Source organism: Diceros bicornis, chromosome 20, assembly GCF_020826845.1.
Source record: "Diceros bicornis minor isolate mBicDic1 chromosome 20, mDicBic1.mat.cur, whole genome shotgun sequence".
Lineage (NCBI taxonomy): Eukaryota > Metazoa > Chordata > Mammalia > Perissodactyla > Rhinocerotidae > Diceros > Diceros bicornis.
In genome coordinates this window covers 34,765,607-34,790,973 of record NC_080759.1, presented here as the reverse complement: position 1 = coordinate 34,790,973, position 25,367 = coordinate 34,765,607, and the positions used below count along the sequence as shown (strand labels likewise).

The 25,367-nt window shown below is 40.3% G+C and overlaps 1 protein-coding gene across 2 annotated transcripts in view; it reads right to left on the bottom strand.

Annotated features, from left to right (window-relative positions):
• The window catches only part of ADAMTS12 (ADAM metallopeptidase with thrombospondin type 1 motif 12), a 315,991-nt gene that overhangs the window by 188,121 nt on the left and 102,503 nt on the right, over positions 1-25,367 (bottom strand). For both annotated transcript variants that reach the window (XM_058564273.1, XM_058564274.1), the window contains exon 3: positions 6,756-6,906. In XM_058564273.1, the coding sequence (XP_058420256.1) occupies positions 6,756-6,906 (151 nt within the window). The remainder of the gene's footprint in view (positions 1-6,755; positions 6,907-25,367) is intronic.

Here is a 25,367-nt window from a genome sequence, read left to right as displayed (position 1 = left end):
GCAGACTGAGGGGCAATCAAGAGGGTTTTCTAGAGAAAGCCAAGCGTGACTCCTAAAGATGAACAGAAGGAACTCAGTAAAGCATTTGGGGAGAATAAGTTTCAGGCAGAAAGAATCTAAGTGCAAAGCCTCGAGGCAATGAAAAGCAAGGCTTCCTTGGGGAATGAAAACTAGCTCAGGATGGCACAGGCTGTATTTGGAGTGATAAGAGGTATAACTAGAGAAACAGGCAAGAGTCACAGAGAAGGAGCTCCTAAAAACGTATTAAAGGGCTGGGTCTCCCTGAGGGCATGTTGACAGGCTTTAGGCATGGGAGAGATACAATCTGACTTGTGTTCTAGAAATATTTCTCTGACTTGTGATGGGAGAGAACCAGGGCAGGGAGACTAGCTAGGAGGTGAGGTTCTGATGCTGAAGCACAGGAAGGCCCTGGGGAAAGGCAGACAATTTAGAAACCTATTTAGGAGGCAGAAATGACAGGACATGGTAACGTGGCTTGACTGAAGACATGGATGAAAGAAGAAAAACCACACAGGGAGTTTGTTTGGACGTAGAGCTTTGAAGCTAGAGATCGAGTCGTTCAATTTTTTAGGGACAACATCACTGTCTCTTTCAGGCCACTGATGGCTCCAATGATGAGCAGACCAGATTAAGATGGAAAGATCAGACAGCTATCTCAGCTCTCTGCAGGCAGCACGAGGGAGCCAGAAGGTCGATCAGAATAAAATAAGCCCCTTTCTGTCCCCACCCAAAGCACACGGAAGCACAGGAATAACCAAGGGCAAAGCTGGGAGCTACTGCTCCTCAATACACCGTGTACATTTCCCTCCAGAGCTACAGGAAGAGCTTCATAACTAACATCTCAAATAACATTTCTTCAGAATTAGGACTTGCTGCCCTACAAGAGAATCATCTTTCGGTCAAAGCTGATCCTTTGTTAATATTGATCCAAATCCCCTTCCCAGCTTAGAATGCACTCGCCAGTGTTCTCTGCCCTTGCAAATTTCACCCACACTTCAGTGCAGTCCTGGCCACTCTGACAGCATGGGCTCAGCACAGAGCCTCCTGGAGAAGGTACAACAAGCAGGTGCCATGTTTCCTAGGGAAGCTGTTCCCTGTTTGGGGAGTGGAACCTATGCACCTGAAATGATGAAGAAACAAGGCAGAGAGCTGTCAAGTGCTGAGAAATGCAAAGAGAGGGATTACCATGGTGAGGTCTGGTTAATGAATAAAGGCCTTTGACTGGATAAATGAGTATCTCAGAGCTACAGAGCAACTGTGCTGAGGCATCTGGTGCTCTGAGTTCCTATAATCTTGGTCTTGGATTTTACTGAGCAAACAAAACTAACTGGGTTACCATTTTATCTTCCCGTACATTCACACATTAAGTATCTCCCCAAATTCTCTCTAACAGTTGTCTCATCCCTCTCACTGGTAAAAGCTTGAAGCACTTGATCAATCCTCCCACCAGTTCCGAGAGCAGGTTTTAAAAACAATATGCCACTTCGCTAAAAGAAAAAATAAAAAGTATAGAACGACAATTAAAATGGTAACTACCCTCATAGCAATGCAAAGCACAGATCACTGTGGAGTGGCTATAATCACAAGGCAATCAGGTCATCAAGAAATTCAAGACAAGTTTCAGGCAGGTTGTACCAAGAAAGCTTGCTGTTTGCCAAGGAAAAAGAATAGTGCGTTTTGGATGCAATATGGAGTATGGTGGTCATTCACAATCTTCCACCAACTGAATTTCCATGAAATCAGAACAAAACTATAAATAACGCCCCCACACTATATCAGATTAGTGATTTGATATGCTAATTAATTCTAATGAGCTATTGTTAATGTTATTATAATATTTAACATTTGTTAATGTTTAATAGTGTATGTGCATGCCATTTAAAAAGCAACTCAAAAATTTCCAAAAGACTTAGATACGACATCCACTCGAGACTGATTTCTTACAATGTGGTGGACTAGGTTTTCTGAAAAACTCTCCTAGCATTTAGCCCCTAACAACACTTACAGCATAAAAAAGCGGGAAAATCCTCAGAGACCAAAAATAGAAAAAACAAAAAGAAAAACAAGTAAGCAGAGAGGAAAGCAAAACACGAAGTGTGATGATCTTTTTTATGTGTCAACTAGGCTTGGCTGCAGGCCCCGATTATCCAATAAAACACTAATCTGGGTGTTGCTACGAAGGTATTTTGTAGATGTAATTAAAGTCCATAATTGGCCGTCTTCAAGTAAAGATTATTCTTGATAATCTGATAGACCTCATTCAATCAGATGAAAGACTTTAAGAGCAGAGCTGCGAGGTCCTAGAAGAAGAAATTCTGCCTGTGGAGAGCTGCTTCAGCTCATGCCTGAGAGTTGCAGCCTGCCCTTCTTGATGGCCTGCCCATGGAGTCTGGATTCACCTAGCCAGCCTGCACTATCGTGTACACCAGTTTCTTGCAATAAAACTCTTAATATATATTTCCTACTGGTTCTGCTTCTCGGCTGAACCCTGATTGATGCATGGAGCTAGCTGCTGTCCTGGGGCATCTGTTGCTCCCTACTTTTGCTCTGAAGAGGCAAGTTTAGGACTACATAGGTAAAAAATCAGCTTAGAGACTAAGTAAAAAAGTGAACCAGAAAACAAACAAACAAGTGAGCCAACCTAGCTTGGCTCTCTGGGCTTCGACTCTGGGTAGAGGGGAGAAAACTATTCATGGAGAATCTATAGCCACCAGCCATAGATTTGGGGCCCAACTTCACAACAAATATGTAGCTTCAACATTAAGCATAGAGAGATACCACTTCATGTCCACCAGATTGGCAAATTTATAAGTGAGAACACCAAATATTCGATAAAATATGGAACACTGGGAACTCTCATTCACTGCTCTTAAACATCAACTTGGAAAGCAATTGGTAAAGCAATTGAAAATCATCTGGTAAAGTCACAGATGTATATATCCTATGAGATATTGATTTCATTCCACTACTAGGTATATACCCTTGAAAATCCTATGAACCTGTGTTCTAAGAAACATGTACAAGAATGATATTTGCAACATAATGTATAATAGCCCCAAACTGGAAGCAGTTCAGATCCACTCACAGGAGACAGGATCAAGTGGAAGATTCAGATAATGGAGTACTCTACAGCAGAGAAAATGAACGAATTATAGCTACATGCCCTGGCACAAACATAATATGGAGTAACAAAAAGCCCAATACCTGCATTAAGATTCCATTTCACAGTCTTACCATATTATAAAGATAAAACCAAGACCAGAACCCTAATTACCCATGTCCTATATCCAGGCTGTCAGCTCTTCAGACCAAGAACTAATTCCTACTCACAATTGTACCCATAGAACCTAGGAGAGCACCAGGCATAAAGGAGATACCCAATAGATATTTGTTGAATGAATGAATAAAATTTGAACACAAAAATGAATGACAGGGACCAGATCCTGTGTTTCTACCCTAGAGTCCTGATGCATGAAATCCCACACTCTGACCTTACCTGCCTGGACCCCTTTCTGCCATAGATGACTCTATAGTTGTTGTCACCTGATCCATCAAACTAGTGTTAACTCCCCTTCCCCATCTTCCTAAAACCATCGTTCCCCCAGATGCTTCCATCTAACAGCCACTCAAGTCCCAGTGTGATACACTCTTGCCAAAAAACCTAAGAGAAAGGAGCTTGTCATTGTCAATAAAATGGGGTTTTTGAATTTGCTCCAGACAATTCAGGCAAGCTGTATTTTCCCACCATTTAACATGGATTCCAGAAAGTTGGAGAAAACAAGAACTTTGGCAGGCTCCGCAAACATAAGCTCAGAAAAGCAAACAAAACCACCAAAGAAGTTAAGAACTTGTAGTTCAAATTGATCAAATCAATAACAAAATAGCATCACATTAAAGTCCTGGAAAAAAAGGACTTAATTAGTGTCCCAATTGGCCCACATTGATAAGGAACTTATTGTGAAATTCCTGGGCACCTTTCTATGTGGGCAATAAACATAAGAGAAGGGACACATTTTAGGGGAAAGTGATTGATACATTTTCTCTCCTGAATTACTAGAGTACTTTTAAAGTACATCTTTTCTCAATACCAAGAGTGTTCCTGCTTTGAACATTACAAAGACAGAAAGCTTTACACAAGTAAAGGTGGTCTTTCTTGATATAATCACAGTAATTCAATCTCGCCACACCAACTGACCTAAGTATGGAGTATACTTAATGTTGGCTAATGACATGGCTACTCTTGGCTAATTCCATCATCTCTGCAGGGTAACATGGTATTAGAACACTCCAATTACCTGGCTCAGCAGGACCAAGTACCTTTCAACATACAAGAATTTTAAATTCCAAATGTCATGTATACTTTAAGACTATTCACACTCCTATTAGATTATTCTTGACTCTCTAGCTGTCATTTATACATTGAACCACGCTTATTATCTTAGGAAGAGAGATGGTCACAAACAACAGACATTTCCTCAACATCTAGGAAGCACACATTTCTTTTTTGTTTCTATCAGTGTTATGCAGACCAGAGGCTAGTATACTCTAGTTTCATTTACTCAGCTATGAATCAGAAAACAAAGAAACAAGCAAGCCAAGCTAAACTTCGCTCTCCCAGCTTTGACTCTGGGTACAGCGGAGAAAACTACTCCTGGAGAATCTATAGCCACAAGCCAACTCAGTTTCATTTCAATGATTCACTGCATTTCTACTTTGCATCTAACACTATGTTACAAACTGTGTGGGGAGGGAGTTCCTACTCTAATGGGGCTTTCAAACCAGTCGATGAAACAAGGTTTATATTCAAGGAAGACTTAAAGAATAAACACGAGGGAGTATAAAGCCTGAGGTATAATAGAACCTTGACTTCTGAGCTTGGCTGTATTCTAAACACCAACTACCTTGGTGCTTTTGAAAATTCACTCCCTTCTCTGAGCCACAATTGCTTCTTTGCTAAAAGAAAGAGGCTACATTAGGTACCCTCAAAGGTTCTTCCAACAGAGCTGTTCAATTCTGACACTCTGAAGTCTTAGGCAAGTATATAAGAGAGTGTCTTGTAGAAGGTGCATGTGGAGAAATTCACACTGCAAAGACTGTTCCAAGGTGGTTTTAAAGGTTTCATAGTAGTGCATGATATTTGTCAGTCCCACTCTTTTCCTATCCATCCCTTCTGCCTTTGTGACTAAATACGTGCCATTCTCAATTTATTATTAACCAGCTCCACCTCAACAGGGGAGTTAAAAAGAAGAGAAGATATTCAAGGTGGGTGGATGAGGAATAGCCCAACTCATGTCACCAAGCATCTATGCCCACACGAGAAATTATCCAGCCAAATTCACTCACTGCCCTAGTAACCCTCTGTCATAGTGATGACCTAGTGATCCAAAAAACATCCAGCCACACATACAGCGTGTTATCCATCATCCAACGTCTAACAGGAATTGGGCAATTATTCAGGTGATTGGACCGGTGACCAACACAGTCCTAAAAATTCTCGCTGAGACTAAGTTCTCTAGATTGGTACCTTAATCCATCAAACCAGCCAGATGATGTGTCTCTTCCCTTCTCTTGGTACTTGCTAGGAGATTTAGACAGTAAGTTATCTAATTTAGGACGAAGTTGCAATAGCTTACCGAAGTTAAGGAATTTAAGTAGCTGTCCATTTTACTGCACAGAAAACATTATTTCTTATTGCTTACATATTCTGCTAAGATTATACAAGAAACTCCCAGGAAAGTCACCATCTATCATAGGGTCTGAGTGAGAAATTACTTGTCCCCTCGTCCTTTCCTTTCATTCTCCTACTCACAAAGCTCAAGCGCTGAGTCCCCTCAAACCCTTATCAGAATCCATCTTCCCTAATTCCTTCATCGTCTATCAGTTTTCCCCTTGAGGTCCATAATTTCCAAATCCTTAAAATATATAAATGATATTATGAATTCCTTTTGTTAACTGGCCCATTATTTTTTCTCTGAAGAAAGGAGAAACTATACAATATTTAAGAAAATGTCCCAATTTCCAGTGGCCCTTTTATCCAGGATTGTTATCCAATTTCCAGGACTATTATCTCCTACATATTAAAGAGAATGTGGGAGATACAAGGAAATAACTTGGGTCAGTTTATCTCTGAAAATCACCTGAAACTGTTGAGTACAAGGCAGAGAAGAGCACTGCAGATCATTCCCAGGGCACAGGAGTAGGGAGCATACTTCAGTGAACTATAAACAAATGCAGCCAAAAGAAGCTTGGCTGAATTCACCATCTGACAATGTGTTGCTATTTTTTTCAGTTTCTCTTCACACATCATTATCAACATCATCAAACATTTAAATTTGCCTACCATGTGCAGATAGGACAAGCTGTCTAGTAATATTCCAGCTTATGTATTATAACACTGCTGATACTGAAGATGATTGTCATTAATTTAAACTATCTTCCTCTAAGGGATTCAGAAGAGTTTTTTTGAAAAAAACCAATTCACCAATATAAATATCATATGAGTATCATCAACTAACGTGGCAAGGATGTAGGAGATGCTTTTTTCCCTTCCCATTACGCATATGAAGCCTTTTGAGTATACAGAAGGGAAATGATTTATACAAGGGTACATGCTTTCTAGCAGCAGAATGGGGAGGAGTTTAGCGGATTTGAAAAAGAACAGGTCATGTTGTAATAAAACAATAAAAGAACAGAACAAACTCCTCAATGTAGTGAGGAAATTTAAGTCACGATACCCTTTAATCCGCAGGTTGGCTCCTTCATCTCTGGAACTCTCCGCCTCTGCCTCCTGTAAATGATGTGTGGGTGGTACCCTCCCTCAGCCAGTGGATGCTTTTTGACAGGCTCAATGAAAAAGTCTCCATGTGGTAGATGGAAAAATCCAGTCTGTAAATACATTCAATACAAAGGTTTATTTGAATCGATTCTTTATCTATGCAAAGAAAATTAGTAAAGTGAAAATTATATAGATCATGATGATCCCTGAAACTCTTAAGACCAGTGCTTTCAGGGTCTGCCATTTGATCTCACAGAAGAGCTACACATAAATAATTTAATAAAATGTCTTTATAGTCATGGTTATTAAATATTTGGGGTCATGGATCCCTTTGAGACTCTAATGAAAAAAAGTGCACATATACACATCTATCTAAAATGTAGCAAACAACTTTGCAGGCTCATGAGTCTCCCCCTAAAAACCCATCGCTGGACATATATGAATCTTAAATTAAGAGCCAGTGCTTCCTAGTTGCTTATTATGGAGTTGGTACCTACACTCCATATTCCATTGACAATCTTTTGGAACATTTACCTGTATGTGGGTAGCCCAGTACATGTTCACACAGCTGTTTGACTTGAAGTGTTTAACGCCACTCTCTCTCAAGAAAACAAAGCAATACAACACTAAGTCCTTGATCTGATGTTGAGTTTCCAGGAGTCTATAGTGGAAAGCCCTCTGTCAGTTTCCGGGGAATAGGGAGCACTCATTTCACAGATGTGGGAGTCTGGATATGCTGGAGAACGCAATGAGTAAGTCTTTTTGGAGGTCAGGTCTAGAAATGGTATATCCTACAACTTTCTTTTCTTTTTAGGAAAATTTCTTAGTCCCATTTGAGGTGCTTAGATACCTCCTTTGCCAGTGGTCTCCTAGGATGGGCTTAACTCTCAGGATCTGAATTCTACATCGATGGGAAAAAGGCCTTGCCCTAGATGACCTGCCTGATGCATCATATGGAGGTGATCAGGAGCTCAGACTCTGGAATTAAACTGGGTTCAAATCCCAGCTCCTGCACTTAGTAGCTCTGTGACCTTGGACAAATGACTTGCTCAGTTTCACTTTTCTCAACTGAAAACTGGGGACAACCATGGGTTGCTGTGAAGATTAAATGAGTCAATATATGCAAAGCTCTTAGAAAAGCGCCTGGCTCATGGTCTTATCTGTCATCAAACTCTTTCCAGATCTTAGACTTGACGTCATTTCATTGTATTAGGGTCTCCAGAGTCAATACAGCGTTTCAACAAGTATTAAGTTTGCAAAAATAAACCTAGAAACACTGGGGATTTAGGGAAACTGTGAGAGGCTTCCAAAGTTCAAGCCCCCCTCACCACACCACAGCAAGCTCTACTCTGCTCTGCAGAGTCTGAAGACCAGCTGAGCAGCCCCTGCGGTCAGGAGGCAAGAGTGGCTCCTTGAAAGGACGATGGTGTCTACTGGACAGCCCTTGGCTTGGATGTCTTTCCAAAATGTTCGCTTCATGGTGGCTAGTGATATAAACAGATCTTAACATAAGTCTCACAGTTGGCTTTCTATGTTGATTACTGACCTTAAAATATCTTTAATAACAAGGAGAACAGGAAAATAAAGGAACACTTTACTGGGAGTCACAAGAATAGTTGTGTGACCTTGAATAGGTGGCCCAACCTGTAAAATGGAGGTAATGCCTACAACCTCATTGGGTTGTTAGGAGAATCAAGTGAGCTGAAGCTTGCATACATGCCATGCAAACTGCTTTACAAACGCAGGGTGGTAATACTTTAATTACGAACTCCAATAGTGGTTACATCTGACCTCAAATTTGCTGACATTTCTTGGGGGACATGACATTTTTTTCTCGGTGTCTTTCTCTGAGTAAAAACCTCTGGAACAGGAAGAACTGACAAGGCCCAGATTGCAATAAGAGCTGGAAACAGACTCCACGCAGTGCTAAAACTTGACTCTATTTCTACTTTGAGACAAAGACCAGGGACATGAGGAGAATGTGGGCCTGTTGCTAATGAAGCTCATCTCTTCCATGAAAACAAAGTAGAAGTCAAGGATTCCTCAGGGATGGCTGGTGTGGGGTCCCTTTGAGCAACTGCTACCAACTTAATACTGATGTCTTTGGAGGGAAAAAAAAAACACATCACCAGCAAGAAGAAATTATTGGTATTTCTTTAGCCTCAAATTTTGGACCCAGGTGGTACAAAAGAAACAGATGGGACTCCAGTTGAGAACATAATAACCATTTTATGGGCAACATGAATAAGAACTCCTGAAAGCCAGACAAGCATTCCTAAAGGCTTACTTCTATTTGCATTCCTCCACAAGGCCACCCTTGCCAGCATGTGCCCGGAAATCACCTATTCAGCCTAAATATTTCTCAGAAGCTGGATGGAGACCTAGGAGAGCTGGGTGACTCAGCAGCTGGAGGGGAAGCAGGATACTTGGTCATATGCAAGTAGGGCTGCTGGCCCCAGGACCCCATGTGTGTGTCACAGAGAAGGAAATGGGCAGGAGACGGGATGAAGAGACATCCGCAGGTTTGGGGAGGTGGAAAGATTTCCTAGCTGAGCTCTGCACCTCCTCTCTCTCTCAACACATATAAACACAGAGCTTTGTACACCTGGTACCAGGGGGCCACGGTTTATTGGTCTCTTCTCACCTAAGTGGAGCCAAGTCATGCTGAAGAATCACGTATGGTTTGCTTTCCAAAGGAAGGACTGGCTCCATGCTGTCCCTGAAGCTAACTGCCCAAGAGAATCACCTTTTTCTATGACCAGTTCTGGATTTGAACCAAAGAAGGCACTCTTCATTCCAATCTTCTCTACAACCTGGTCACCCTTCATATCTTTGAGGGAGAATGGGAATGGACTTGAGGAAAAAGTATCCAATTCACTGGGGGCTTGTAGTCTGTTCCCAGAAGAACCAGGGCAGAATGAGCCCCAAGCAGAAGCTCAGGAAGACAAATTTGCCCTTTTACCTCCTCTGTCATCTACTCTATCTCCTCCCAGTATCTAGCAGTCTCGGCACACTACAAATTCTTTTTTGAAAATAAACTCATCTCCTAGTTTTAACTAATTTATAAATATCTGTGAATGCTTCCCAGGGCTATCTTCTAGGAATTGTTTTAAATAAACTTTATTTTGAAGCACTATAAACATACAGAAAGATATACAAATCGTAACTGTAAAGTCCCATAAATCGTTCATAGAGGGAACACCTAGATGGAGAAACAGAGCATTCTCAGCAGCTGAGAAACTCCCTGTTCCCTCTCCCAGTCAATACTATCCCTCAAGGATAAATGTTATTCTGATTTCTAACACTAATAAATTAGTTTTAAGCCTATCCTTAATTTCTTTCTCTCTTTCTTTTTTTTTTTTTTTGTGAGGAAGATCAGCCCTGAGCTAACATCCATGCCAATCCTCCTCTTTTTGCTGAGGAAGACCGGCCCTGAGCTAACATCTATCGCCAATCCTCCTCTGTTTTTTTTTTCCCCTTTTCTCCCCAAAGCCCCAGTAGATAGTTGTATGTCGTAGTTGCACATCCTGCTAGTTGCTGTATGTGGGACGCGGCCCCAGCATGGCCGGACAAGCAGTGTGTTGGTGTGCGTGCCGGGATCTGAACCCGGGCCGCCAGCAGCGGAGCGCACGCACTTAACTGCTAAGCCACGGGGCCGGCCCCAAGCCTATCCTTGATTCTTTACAGGAAGCATTACTTGAGATAAAAAAGAAAAAATGTCTACTAGTTCATTTCAAGAGTTAGGGATTGACCAATGGAAAAGATTTTAAGGCAGGTGGATTTCATGAGTTCCATTTATTGGGCTCTTCATATTGCTTCCTACTCATCAGGCAAGCCCAGCTGGTGGGAATGAGACAAAGGGCTGAGGTACCTTGGCATGAGTGAGCTGCATTGAACTTCTACTGCTCTCTGCTAAGGAAAGGTGGAGAAGGACCTTCAAAGGCTTTTTAAACCAATTTATTTTTCCTAGTCTCAGACTGAGAATAGTTGCCTACAGTCTCTCCTCCTCCTTCTCAACTCTCATCGGTGTTAGTCATCTTGATGTACTTGACATTATACTTCAGTTAGTGCAATGATTAGGGGTTCAGTGAGAAACTGGCAGCATCTTACAAGGAATTTGTGACTAGAATATTCTAGAATCAGAAGGCTTAGAGACTTTGAAGAGTCATCTAATCTATGTTGTCATGCCTTCCTGAGGACCACAGGTAAAACCTAGCAGACTGAAGAGTAAAAATCAATGGTATTATAAAAGACAGGAGGGAATTACCAAGTCAATTCCAACACTCAGGGCCCTACATTGCACAACTCAAGGGGGTGCTGTTCACATAGGAAAAAAACTGTGAATGGTGCCCCTGGAGTTATGCAACGAAACAGTGCTGCCAAAACTCATCAACCTAGAAAGAAATTCCTTCTCATTTGAAAATTTCAGAAGTTACCAGATCAATTTGTTTCTTCCCATGGTGATGATGACAACATGATCAACACATTCTGAAATCAAGAACAGAAAAAAATTGGTTTGGGATAAAGGTAGCCAAGATACTCAATTATAGTGCATGGATCACTGGAAAATGCACCACCTGTTCCCCAGTATATACACAGGAAAAAGGATAACAATCACACCCCCAAAATCATCCTTATCAAGTATCAATCTGTATCTATCATATGGCCAGTCCTGTGCTAAGAACTCTAAGATGGATAGTGACCGTTGCCCTCAAGGTTTACCACCCAGCCAAGAAGACAAGACTGATATCCATAAAACAGTAGAAAGGGGACAGCAAAGCCCTAGCATTTGTGTGTTTAAAGGGGCTTAGTACTCACGTGACCTGAGGGACCAGTCCACAGCCTCTGGTGGCACTGGGCCTGGAGCCCAAACCTAGATCCCTATATCACAGACCCTTCCCCAGTGCACACGGCACCCTTGCGGGAGGTGAGGAAAGGTCCCTCCCTAGGTGCTACAGATTCCAGTGCTGTGGTTCAGAGAAGACACAGGGCAGTGAGGGTGGATGCTTTTAGAGGGCAAAGGCCGAAGACTGAACTTCTATAGTCTCCAAAACACTAGGCACAGTCCTAAAGTCATGACAGCCTCTCAGAGTTACTAACTTTCTTGTTGCTGGTTTGTTTGCAACTTTCTTGTTGCTGCTTTTTCTCATTGAATACGTAGCCAGGACACTAAGTCAGAAGTCAAGGGATGACAGAAGCCTCAGAATAGAGAGCCGTGAGAACACAGGGAAGACTCCTCCAGGAATACCCCACCCTCTGCAGTGATGCCCAGAGCTCCCTGACTGGCCCCCATAAAGCCAACGGGGAAAATGGCTAGTAACTCATGTAACTAGTAACTCATGTGGTTTAAGGAGATAAAGCCTAAGCCAGCAAGATATTCTCTGGTGCATCCACCTGGTAATTACCATGTGCCAAGCAGCTGGTTATAACATACAGAAGATCTGATCCCTACCTCCCAGAATACTGCTGTCTAATAGAACTTCCTGTGATGATGGACATGTCCTATATGTGCACTGTCCAATTCAATAGCCACTAGCCACATGTAGCTACTGAGCACCTGAGATGTGGCTAATGCAACAGAGGAAATGAATTTTTAATTTCATTTAACTTTAATTATTGTCTTAAATTTAAACAGCACAGGGGGTTAATGGCTACCATAATGAACTGCATATTTCTAGAGACTGGCTGACTAGTGAAGAAGAGAGATCCATAAGCATATTCATCATACAATGATGAATGCTATACTCAAAGGCAAATTTGAGGATTTGCCTTAGAAGAAAAACAAACTGCAAAAATGTGACATTTCACTATAACAGTTTGTTTTCTGTGAGCAGGCAAATCAGGAGCCAGCTTGGAAACACCAATATACTGCACACAGACTTCAGAGAACTGAAAGAGGCGACTAGGTATAAAAAATGCAACATTTGCCAAAATTAAAATGAATCATCATCAGGAGCAAATTTGGCAGGACAAGGGATGTGTGAGTAGGCTTTCATTGTCCTGAGGCCAGAATGGAACGGTTGTGGATGTCCCAGCAGGAGCCTGGGACTGGGGTTGTGATCATCAGAATTGGAAGCCAGGCTCCACTTCTAGAGGGAGTCATCCCCCTGAGAGCCCTGGAATATGAACCTGCATGTCCTCATACCTCTGTGAAGCTCTTCAGAGGAGCCTGCCACAACCCTAATCTACACAAGACCACATCCCACTCACTGGCTGGCAGTTCAGTGTATGTAGTAGAAAAAAAATATCCCTTCATTGAAAAACTGATGAAATGGATTCCAAAAATATATAAGATCAAAAAGTTATGACAGGGTTTAATAAAAATAGCATGAGCTATGTGATCTTGGTCAAATTAGTTAATACATTGGGCCCCTGTTTTCTTTTTTTTTTTTGCTCGGAAAGATTCACCCTGAGCTAACATCTGTTGCCAATCTTCCTCTCTTCCTTTTTTCCCTCCCCAAAGCTCCAGTACATAGTTGTATAATCTAGTTATAAGTCCTTCTAGTTTTTCTATGTGAGCTGCCACCACAGCATGGCTACTGACAGAGGAGTGGTGTGGTTCTGCGCCCAGGAACCAAACCCAGGCCACTGAGGCAGAGCACGCTGAACTTTAACCACTAGGCCATCAGGGCTGGTTCAAGCCCCAGTTTTCTGATTTGTAAAGTGGAGCAAAATCTATCTTAATTTACAGGATTGTAACTATCAGCGATGCTGTGTGTAAAATGCCTAGCAGAAGGCTTGGCATATGGTAGATAATAAATGCATGGTAGCTCATTTTATCATAGCATCATCCACAGTGAACACTATATAAAGTGGTGATTGACAGTAAGTACTTTCAAGTCCGACTGCTTGGTTCATCTCTTAGCTGCAAGTAACTTAACTTCTCTGGGCCTCAGTTTCCTCATCTGAAAAATATGAATAGTGATAGTAACTTGTTAACAACTTAGTAAAAGTTGTCATGTGTATTAAATGAGTTAATGTAAGCACTTGGATGAGTGTCAGCACATAGTAACTGCCTGATAAGTATTAGCTATTAGTTATTATGACGGTCTAAGGAACATTCCCCCAGATGCCTGATGTGATGGTTAATTTTTTGTGTCAACTTAGATGGCCATGGGGTGCCCATATTAAACATTATTTCTGGGTGTGTCTGTGAGGGTGTTTCCAGGTGACATTAGCTTTTGAATTGGTAGACTCAGTAAAGTAGACTGCCCTCCTCAATGTGGGTGGGCATCATCCAACCCCTTGAGGGCCAGATCTTGTCTAGCCCTCAGACTGGGACTCACACCACCAGCTCCCCTGATTCTCAGGCCTTCAGACTCAGACTAAATCACACCTTGGCTTTCCTGGTTCTTCAGCTTGCAGATAGCAGATCGTGGGGCTTCTCAGCCTCCATAATCATGTGAGCCAATTCTTCATAATAAATCTCCTTGTGTGTAATAAACATCTGTGTGCGTGTGTGTGTGTGCGCGCGCACACGTGTGCATATTACATTAATTAGAGGAGAATCAGTGCTGACCAGGTGTACACTAAGTTGTCTGGAAAAATCTGAAAGGAGACAGAATTAATAGATTTCTCTTTTGGAGGCCTTCTAATCAAACCTCCAACACAATGGAGTCATTTCCTCAACCTGGGAGGTTGGTTTTCAGGGCATCTTTCAAGAAGAATCAAGCCCAGTTCCCAAAATGGGATTTCTTCAAATGAATTAAGGCTGAAATCTTCAGTAAACTTAATTTCCAAGTCTATAGGTCAACCGTGGATGCCAAGTTCTGGCTTCCTCTCTTTTCTACTAGAAACAGAATCTACAGCACAGTTGGTTTTCCTCTAGTGGAAAAAGCCAGACTTTAGAGACAGGGCTGAGTTCAACACTCAACTCCAGCACTAACAAGCAATGTAGCTTTGCATAAGGATTTTGGTCTTTCTGAGCCTCAGTTTCTTCATCTGTAAAATGATAATGACAATATGTTCTCCACTGAGGAGTTTTGGTAAGAACTGAATAAGGTAATATATAAAAGTGACCCCAAACAGTGCCTGGCTTTCAGTAAATGCTGCCATCTCTATGGATTTCCTCAAGGTGATGGTGGTTGGACTCTTCCCTGTGACCAAATCAATCATTTCCTCATCTTGCAGCATGATTAACATAGTTGTTTATTTCTGGAAGTACTCAGTTTTTGGTTCCAGAAGAAAATTTTTGGCTCCCATAAGGGTAGAAAAGTTGTCTTTTAATTAATCATCTTTGCTTCTCACTTGATAGTACTTGAACTGAGCGCATTTATTCAACTATAACTCCCAAGAGCTGTTCCCACAGATTCACTAACTATTAGATTAAGAGTAAGTCCTTGATAGAAGGACAGCCGCTCAGCCCAATAAAGTGGACCTTTAGAAATTAAAAATGTAACCACCAAAGAGAATGAGGCATCAGAGGACCCGCTTATCTCTAATTTTAGTGTGCAAAAGAATCATATGCAGGGCTGGCCCCGTGGCTTGGCGGTTAAGTGCGAGTGCTCGGCTGCTGGCGGCCCGGGTTCAGATCCCAGGCACGCACCAACACACCGCTTCTCCGGCCATGCTGGGGCCGTGTCCCACATACAGCAACTAGAAGGATGTGTGCAGCTATGACATACAACTATCTACTGGGGCTTTGGGGGAATAAATAAATAAATAAAATTATAAAAAAAAAAAAAGAATCATATGCAAAGCTTACTAAAAATGCATAGACCCAGGAGCCTTGCTCAGAGATTCTGATTAGTAACTCTAATGGGGTACCCAGGAATCTTCATTTTAACACGCACCCTGGGGTTTGATGTAGATAATCATGTATCATACTTGAAAAACACTACACTGTTCCATTAGGTGATGCTTGTTTTTACGTTCCCCCATCTTCAAACCAACACAACACTAAGGATATGGGGAAATACTAGTAACGACCCCAGTTAAATGCTTAGTTCATCTCAATCGAAAGAAGTTTCAGCTGTAATGACTTGATTGCAGTTTGCGAAGAATATTCCCTTGAATCTGAGGTTCACAGAGAGTGCCCATAATATCTTGGCAGATCAGGGCAATTAAAAGACGCCCAAAGAAAGTTTAAAACATTCTAGGAAGTAGATACCCCAGTTGAATAAATGTTTTGGATTTGAAATGTAAAATAAATATGAAATAATTTTACATCAAGAAGAAGAGGGGCAGTCTGAAAGAAGCCAGCCTGACACAAATGCTGAAGAACCCTACCAAACCTATTATTCTCGAAAACTAAAAAAAGGAATTTTCATTACATCTCAAAACCACGTGTTTCTAGATAAGCCAACAAAATTAAGGTGCCTGAGCTAACAGACACAGTAGTAACTAAAAACTCAGCAGAATTTCTCTCTCACTGTCTTCAGTGATGGGGTGGGAACCTCATAGATGACCGTGCCTTAAAAAATAGTCTCTCTAGTCCTGAGCAAAAAGAAGGATATCAGAGATTTAAGGTCATTTCTGACTACTTCTCCTTCTCCCCATAACCTTCTAACAGAAAAAAATTTCTGTTTCTCAGAATTTCTCTATGTCTGCTTAATTTTTCGGTCCCTCTAAGCAGCAATCCATATTTGTCATCACCAGAAAATGAGGAGCCCAACTAAAAGGAAGGCGAAAAAAATTGCTAAAAATTGGAAGCTCAGGAAACCTGTTAGTAGGGAGAACAATGGGAGAGAATGAGCTTCAAAAAGTGAAAGCACTTTCTCCCAGGGGGAGCAGAAAACCATTATGGCGGATTTCATCAAGACACAGTACTATTTTTTCACGATGCCCCAGATCATCATCCTCAAACCAGAAGCCATCCTCCACTGTAAGGATGCAAAAAGGCCCTCCTGGGCTGTGGAGAACAAGGCCCTGGTCCCGCTTCTCCCACCCTGATGGGTGACAATCCCTAATGGATGAGAGCTCCCACCCCTGGAGAGAAGAGCACAGCAGCCAATCAAGACAGTTGCTATGACCATCAAAGTGATTTTGGCCTGAAACACAGCATTCCAAGGATGTTTAACAATGGCTTAGGGTCAAAGGGGAATGCCTTCTCTGGTGGCTTATTGATGGGAATAGGTGAACCATGAGGGAATTTGATAGCATGTTAACTTCACTGAGTGCCACAGCAGAGAAAGGGGAAAAAAATGAAGATGAGGTCTAGCGTGAGATGTTAAAGACATGAAAGTGGACATTGGTGAATACCTATATCCTCACTACATCTTTAAAACAAAAAGATAAAGAAAGATTTGCCTTCTCGAGGGCTCTTTCATTAAAGAGTTAAGTCCACACTCACTGTCTCCACTTTCTATGTTCCACTAAAGTCACAACTATAGTGGAACAAATTTATTTTGGTTATTTGTAATCCCCCACTACTCTGTACTGAGAATAGGTCTGGGAAACTAGTATTTTTTGGCCAAGGGCAAACAAAATCTTCCTACTCAGTAGAATAGATTTTCACATTCCCGAAGACATTAAAGCGGTGTGGGGAAGGGAAATAGCAGCTGAGAAAGTCCTAAATAACTGTTTAAAAAAGAAGGGAGAAGTTGACAGTCCTGGAAATAATCCAGGTGCAGATAAAACAGCACCTGGAGATGGAGAGGCTGGACGGGAAAGTATCAGTACAGGAAGCCGCACCAGCTGGCAGCCAAAGTGAAAGATTTAAAAAAAGAAAATGTGGATTTCTGCTCGGAGCATGATAAGAAATGTACAATGTAAACTCCTTTATCTTTTTCACGTATGAAACCTTCAGTAAAATAAACATTGTTCTCTGATACTTTGGTGTGACTAGAAGTGCTGTGTCTTCCTTCAAAGATGGCACAGGAAGGAGAAGGGAGGAGAGTCCTTGACGCAGTACATACAAGGAGTCTCTTTTTCTCTTTAAGTAGAGAGTAAGATCATCTGCTTACAGCAAGTAGGAAAGGCATCTGGGAAACCGCCCTGAGGAATGGCAGAGGGCACCAACCTTTTTTGCAGCCCAGTGGGAAGCTCAGCAAGTCAAAGGAAGCGGTAAATAAGGCAAATGCAGAAAACGTTGTGGTCAGAAAGGAGAATATGAAAGTTTAAGCATTCCGTTTGTAAAGCAAGCCTGGTGTGGTAGGCTGAATATGGCCCCCCAAAAATGTCCACATCCTAACTCCTGGAACCTGTGAATATGTTACATTACATGGTAAAAGGCACTTTGCAGATGTGATAGTTAAGGATATTGAGATGGGGAGATTGTTGACTCAGTGTATTCATAAGGGTCCTTATAAGAGGGATGCAGGGGGATCAGAGTGAGTAGTAGGAGATGGAATGACAGAAGCAAGAGGTTGAGGTGATGTAAGGAATGTGGCCCAAGCCAAGGAAGGCAGCTGGCCTCTAGAAATTGCAAAAGGCAAGAAAACAGATTGTCCTCTGAAGCCTCCAGACAGAATGTAGCCCTAACGACACTTGATTTTTGACTTTTGACCTCTAGAACTGTAAGAGAATAAATTTGTGTTGTTTTAAGCCACTGAACTTACGGTAATTTGTTACAGCAGCCTTAGGAAACTCATACATCTGGAGAGTGGTCATGGAAATGGGTCACCAAAGTGAACCCAATCAGAGAAGTCTAGAGAAGGGAAGTCAAGAAGGTTAAGCGTCCGTGAGGTTAAGCTGTTGGCCCTGACCCTCAGTAAAAAATACATTTCACATAACAACCCCAGTACATAACCAAACCAACATTTCAGGAAGCAAGGCTTCCTTCTTTTCCTACATAGGAAGCATCCTGATACATTCCATTCTGTGTTATTCTATTCCATTTAATTTAAATTCTGGTTCCAACACACTAAGTTGATTTCACATCCATCAAATGGATTACAGCCTGCAGATCCAAAAACACTGATATGGTGGGGAGACCTTAGACTTTATTGCTAAATCTGGATCTGAGTTCTTATCCTGATTCTATGCTCTCTTCTTGTGTGACCTTGGTCAAATTGGTTGATTGATGAGTCTCAGGCTCATCATATGAGAAACGAGGAATGCCTACTTGATAAAGTGGTTGTGAAGAATAAGTGAAATATTATGAGGAAGCACCTATTACAGTGGCTGGAATGTAGCATTAATTCAGAATCAATACTGGCTTCTTATAAAATCACAGAAGCTTAGCATCGTAAGACTTTTCAAGGGTTCAATTTTTCAGCAGATACTGGAACTGCCTCCTCAACTCCACTCATCCACACCACAAATGTTACTTCTAGTGAGGAGAGAATACTCCTCAAGGCATCCTCTATTGCTAAAATATTTTAATTCTTAGAAATCTCTTCCCTTTGTGGCATTAAAAGTCTGTGTCCCTATAACTTCCACTTACCATCTTGGTTCTGTCCTCTGGAGCTAGACCAGAATATGTCTAACATCTTTTACACATAATATCTACTTAAATATTCTGAATAACATTTATCATGTGCCACTAAGACTTCTCTTTTCAGGCTAAATACTTCCATTTCCTTCCACCATTTTTTGTTTCCTATTGTGCTAATCCTTCAGCAGTCTGGTTAATCTCCCTGGAACCATACTGCAGCTTGTCAATATCTCTCTAAAACGACACCAGAATTGGGCATTGAGAGTCCAGCACTCCAATGCCATCAACTTTAGAGAAATGAAATAGTGGAAAAAGCATACTTTTTTTCCTTCACAATAATCAAATTCTTCAGGGAAGAAATTGGTAAGGCAAAAATTTGGTCTAATAAGTGCTTGCTTCTTTTACTAGGGCTTAACAAAAAGATCTGTTTTTTTCATGATATAATATGGAGTCCAGGAAATGAGCTTCAGAATTGAGGAAAATACACAGTGACAACATTGAAGATAGAATGCCTCAGCATTCCCTAAAGTTTAACGATTTTTTCTTAAACAAGGCCCTGAATTGACCAGACATCTCTATTAGCGATTGATTTCCTTGCCATTCTGACCATTCTCTCAGCATCCAAGTGGAGACCGCCTGTACACCGTTTATGGCAGTGCTGTTTTGGATATGAACAGAGCACACTAGAACTAGTCCTCTGCAAATGGTTCCAATCTCTCTGCAAAAGGGGCAGCCAGTGCCTAGATGTTAAATTTCAGGCAAAAGGTTGATTTAAATAGTATATAGGAATGATTTTTTTTTCTTTTCCCAATGTTTTATTTCAAGAAATTTCAAAAGTACAGAAAATTCAAAGAATAGTATAATAAACACCTATATGCCACCTAGATTCAACAAATATTAATATTTTGCCACCTTTGACATGGATATGCTGCACTATTTGAAGGTAACTTGTAGATGTCATGGCAATTCAGCCTTAAATACTTCAGCATTCATGTCCTAAGAAGCAGACTTTCTCTTACATAACCACCGTTCCATTACCCCCCCTAAAAAAATTAGTAATAATTCCATAACATAACCTAATTTTCATTCTATGTTCAAATTTCCCATATTGTCCCCAAATTATCTTTTAGAGCTATTCATTGTTTGATTCGTTTGTGATCCAGAATCTAATCAAGTTTAATACAATGCATTTGGTTGTTATATAATAAATTATTCTTTAAAAATAATTTCATATGTACCTCAAGCACATAGTTTAAAAAGTGGAATATTTCTTAAAACTCTATCACAAAAAAAAATAATCTTTTGTTCTATGCCTCCCAATCCCCGGAGGTCATGACTGTTGATTTTTTTGACCTTTTTCTTCTGAAAGTTATCTCCACAGTTCTAAATAACATGCTGTTATTTTTTTAAATCAGTTTTAGACACTACCTGAAGTCCTGTGTCTGCTATAAGAGATGAGGGTTTGCTCCCTTACACAATCCCTCCGCCATTCTCCCAATATTATTACTTCCATCAAACCAATATAGACAACCGTACTTGTATTACTAACACAACGTGAAGACAAACCTGGTACTCAGCCAGCACTACTGATACAACTTACTGGCCAGTACCTACTCTAAGAGGTTGGTCTCTGTGCCATACAGCTTACTAGTATTTCCTTTCTTGTACAGCTTTTTGTTTTTCTTGGAATTTCTACTTATTTATCTTTTCCTATTGCATTGTGTTCTTTGCTATTACAATCCATTCTTTTTAAGTCCCCAACACATCAGGCACTATTCTATGGAGTTCCCTTTCTTCTTGGAGACATCCACTGCAGCTTTCCATCTCCCTGCTCCAAACTGGACTAGCAAACAGCTCATAGACCAGCCCTCGGCTATTACCCGGGGATTTCCCTTGATGGCACCTCTAGGTTAGATCCACTGATTTCTGGATCTAATATCTGTATATCTGTTTGTTCCAGCATTCATTTTTTTTATTGATGTTTTGATAGTTTACAACACTGTGAAATTTTGAGTTGTACATTTTCATTTGTCCGTCACCATATATATGTCTCCCTTCACCCCTTGTGCCCACCCCCTACCCCCATTGCCCCTGGTAACCACAATACAGTTTTCTCTGTCCATGTGTTGGGTTATATTCCACATATGAATGAGATCATACAGTGTGTGTCTTTCTCTTTCTGGCTTATTTCCCTTAACATAATACCCTCCAGGCCCATCCATGTTGTGGCAAATGGGACAATTTTGTCTGTTTTTATGGCTGAGTAGTATTGCATTGTATATATATACCACATCTTCTTGATCCAGAAAGGGTACACTTAGGTGGCTTCCACTTCTTGGCTATAGTGAATAATCCAGCATCCATTTTTTAAATTGAGATGTGTGACATTTTTTCTGAATCTCAGTCCTTTCTGGATGGCCCCTACTTCTCTCCACAAAACGTTTAGGATCTTCTCTTTACCCACGTTATTTGGAAATTTCACAGTATGTGCCTTTGAGTGTGTTTTCCTTCATCCATTGTGCTAGACACTCAATGGACTTTCTCACTCTGGATACTATGTTTTTCAGTCCCTCAGTTATGAAAAATACTCTTGGATGTTGGGTCACCTGGATTGCTCCTCCATTTTCCTTATTTTTTCTCTCATATTTTCCAGCTCTTAGTCTTTGCCAACTTTTTGAGAGAGTCTCTTGGCTTTATCTTCCAACACTTTTACTGATTCTTTTTAAATTTCATCAATCTATTTTTCAGAGAGCTCTTTCTTGGCCTCTAATTGTTCCTTTTAATAGTTTCCTCTTCTTGTCTTATGGACACAATCTATTCTAGAATATTTTTAAGGACACTAATTAAAGGTTTGAGGTTTCCTTATTTGTTTGCTGCATTCCTCTCTGCTTCCTGCATTATCTGATTTCTCCAAAGTTAATTATTTCCGTTTATTTACCTTGCTCTACCTCTTTCCTATTGGAGGTTTTCCTCAAATGTCTTGACATCCTTGCTTATCCGCCCATATTTATGAAGGGGTTCTGAAAAGCTGGTGAGGTGCTCTGTGTACGCACGCAGGGCTTTTGACTGTCCAAGTGGGCGTCTGTTAGATGTCCAAGTGGGTGTCTGATCTTTACAGCTGGAGGATTGCCTGAATGCCAGAATGTAAAGGTCTTTCTTTTGAGCCATTTAATTCCTGCAGAGAAGAAAATTCTAGTCTGCTGTTTAAAGGATAGACACCTGGCTGCAGTAATTCTGCCTGAGGTAGTGGAAGCAGACAACCACTCTGTTTTCGGCTCCTTGCTTCCATCCTCCCCACCCTCTATCACATCACATTTGCCCTCTAAGTCCCAAACCCCTCTGGGGTTCCTGGGTCAAATCAACTTTCTTCTTGTCTATATCCCACCAGTGTGCACATGCTGAGGTGTGGCTCACTTGGCCATAAAACATTGGTTATTACTTGTCTCACTTTTCATCCTACAGAATTTTGTCAAAATCTCATATCCTAAGATGGCTCCTCTCTTACTCTCTATTATTAGGAAGGGGAGGAAACCTATTGTTCCATCTGTCATCTCTGAAAACTTTTTGATGGTTTCAGGAACGTTGAAACTAAAAATAATTAGACAAATCAGACATACTTTTAACATATTTAAACAAACAATGAGTTAAACCTTCACATCAACTTCATAGAGATTATAACATTAAATTCATCCTATTTTAAACTCAGAAAATAAGCTTACTTCTGTTTCAATTCACTATTTAAAACTGTTTATGCCACAAATAATTCATAATAGAACAATGATAAGTGGCACAAAAAAATGAAAGAATCCCTACTAATAGAATAATTATACACTAAAACAACATAGCACTCTTGTCAAAATCTAAATAGCACAAATAATATACTCAATTCTGGAAAGTATGTGGGGAGTGCCACAGAACTTTCTGAAGCACTTGAATGACAGCTGAATTTTACCCACCATTTGTGACCTTTTCAGTAACCTTAACCCTAAGAGGGTAATGTTCTTAGAGATGAGCTGACCTGATGCAAATGTCAACCTGTCTGACACTCAATTCATGAGTGTCAAGCTAACGAATAATCACTAATTACTAATGAATAGTAATTGTTAAGCAAAGCACAGAGTATAATCAAGAATTTCTGACCACAGCAAAAACACCAAGATAAGGGTTATCTTCTCTTTTATTCTTTTCCTATAATTCCCAATTTTGCCACATTTGATATATATTTGATATATATAATGTATGTATGTATACACACACATACACATGCACATATATACATTTTATACAGATTTCTCTTATAAACAAAAAATTATTCTAAAAAATTTGACAGTGGTTCTCTATGTGACATGCTTATTTTAATAAGATTAAAATACAAACTTCTCCTCCTATAAAGAAGAATTACAAGTAATTTATGTAAATATTTGTCCCTCCAGGAGGTGGAACTTAACTCCTCCACCCTAACACAGCCTTCAGGGCAAGCTGTGTTCCGTGACTTGGTTCCATAGAGTGGAGTACTGAAAGGGAAGGAAAAAAGGACCTTTACAACGGACAAACATGGCAGATGCTACTGCAGCCAGGTGATCAAGGTGAGCATCATCAGTGATAAGTCATATGATAGCATGTGCCCTTGACATGATGTCGTGAGAAGGGCATCTTACTTCTGCTGTGTTCTTGCCCCAAACCCATAACCCTAGTCTAACCATGAGAAAAACATTAGACAAACCCAAACTTAGGGACATTCTACAAAATATCTGACTCCTCAAATTGTCAAGGTCATCAAAAACAAGGAAAGTCTAGGAGACTGTCACGGCCCAGAGGAGGCTAAGACGACATGATGACTAAATGTAATGTGGTGCCCTGGATGCAATCTTGGAACAGAAGACTGACATCAGGGAAAAACTAGTGAACCCTCAATAAAGTATGCAGTTTAGTTAATAGTAATGTACCAATGTCGATTCCTTAGTTGTGACAAATATGCCATAATATTGTTAGATGTTAACAAGGAGGGAAACTGGGTGCCAGGTATATAAAAACTGTATGTACTATCTTTGCAACCCTTCTATAAATCTAAAACTGCTCTAAAATAAAAAGTGTACTTTAAAAAATTACAAACAACTCATTCTTTCTTTTTTTTATTAGTATTAAAATTGATGGAACGTTGAGCCCAATCAAAATCTGGGAACGGAAATTAAAAATGTTTCCACAGTAAAATTGTGCAATTAATCTCTCAATACGGCCACATCATAATATTATGGTCAGACAGACACTCTCACACACCTCAGGGGAAGTGAGAAAGGGTTGTTTTTGTCTTTTGGGACAATATGCACTTAGAGCCTCAGAAATGCACACTTTTGACCACAAAATTCCATTTGTAAAATTATTTCCAAAAGAACTGATCCAAAATAAGGAAAACAGTTTGTGCACAAAGATATCCATCACTGCATTATTCATAATGATGAATAACAGGAAACAACCTAAATGACCACAAATAGAGGACTGAGAAATAAATTGTGTAACATCTACACAATGGGATGTTATGCAGCAACTAAAAAATGTACTAGGTTTTTAAGGATATGGAAAAATGTTCATTATATGAGATTAAATGAAAGAATGCAAAATTTTATGTTCAGCATGATTCTAATTAAGTAGAAATATAGAGAAAATACAGACAAAAATATATCTGTTAATGTTAATCATAGTCATTCCTGAATAGTTGCATAATGGTTATTTTCTCTTTTATACATTAGATATACATTTCTTTTATAATAAAAATAAAGTTAATTTCAAAACATTTGCTAGTGCTTTTCTTTGTGTGATTAGACTACTTCTAATTTTTATTTTCCTCTTTGTGCCTTTCTGAATTTTTCAAATCTCTATACTAGCATGTGATACTTTTAAAACCAGATAGAATGTATAAAATGTTTTATTATACTTGAATGGTAATACATGTATTAGCTAGTAAAAAAATTTTAAGGATACTAAGTTACACAGATAGCGTGTGATGTTTAGGGGATATTTATTTAGGAAGCATGATTTTAGCTGAAGTACTTTTAAAATACATTCTGTTTCTGATATCCAGCCATCAGTTTGTCCAATTACAGAGGTCCACAGGCTAAGGGCTGAGAGCAGGGATGAGGAGGCGTAGGTTTGGGGAACATGGAGGTGGAGGACGACAGAGAGAAGAGAGAAAGGACAAAAGCAGAGGAAAAGAAGAGAAGGGAAAAAAGAATAACAGAGGGGCCGGCCTCGTGGCGT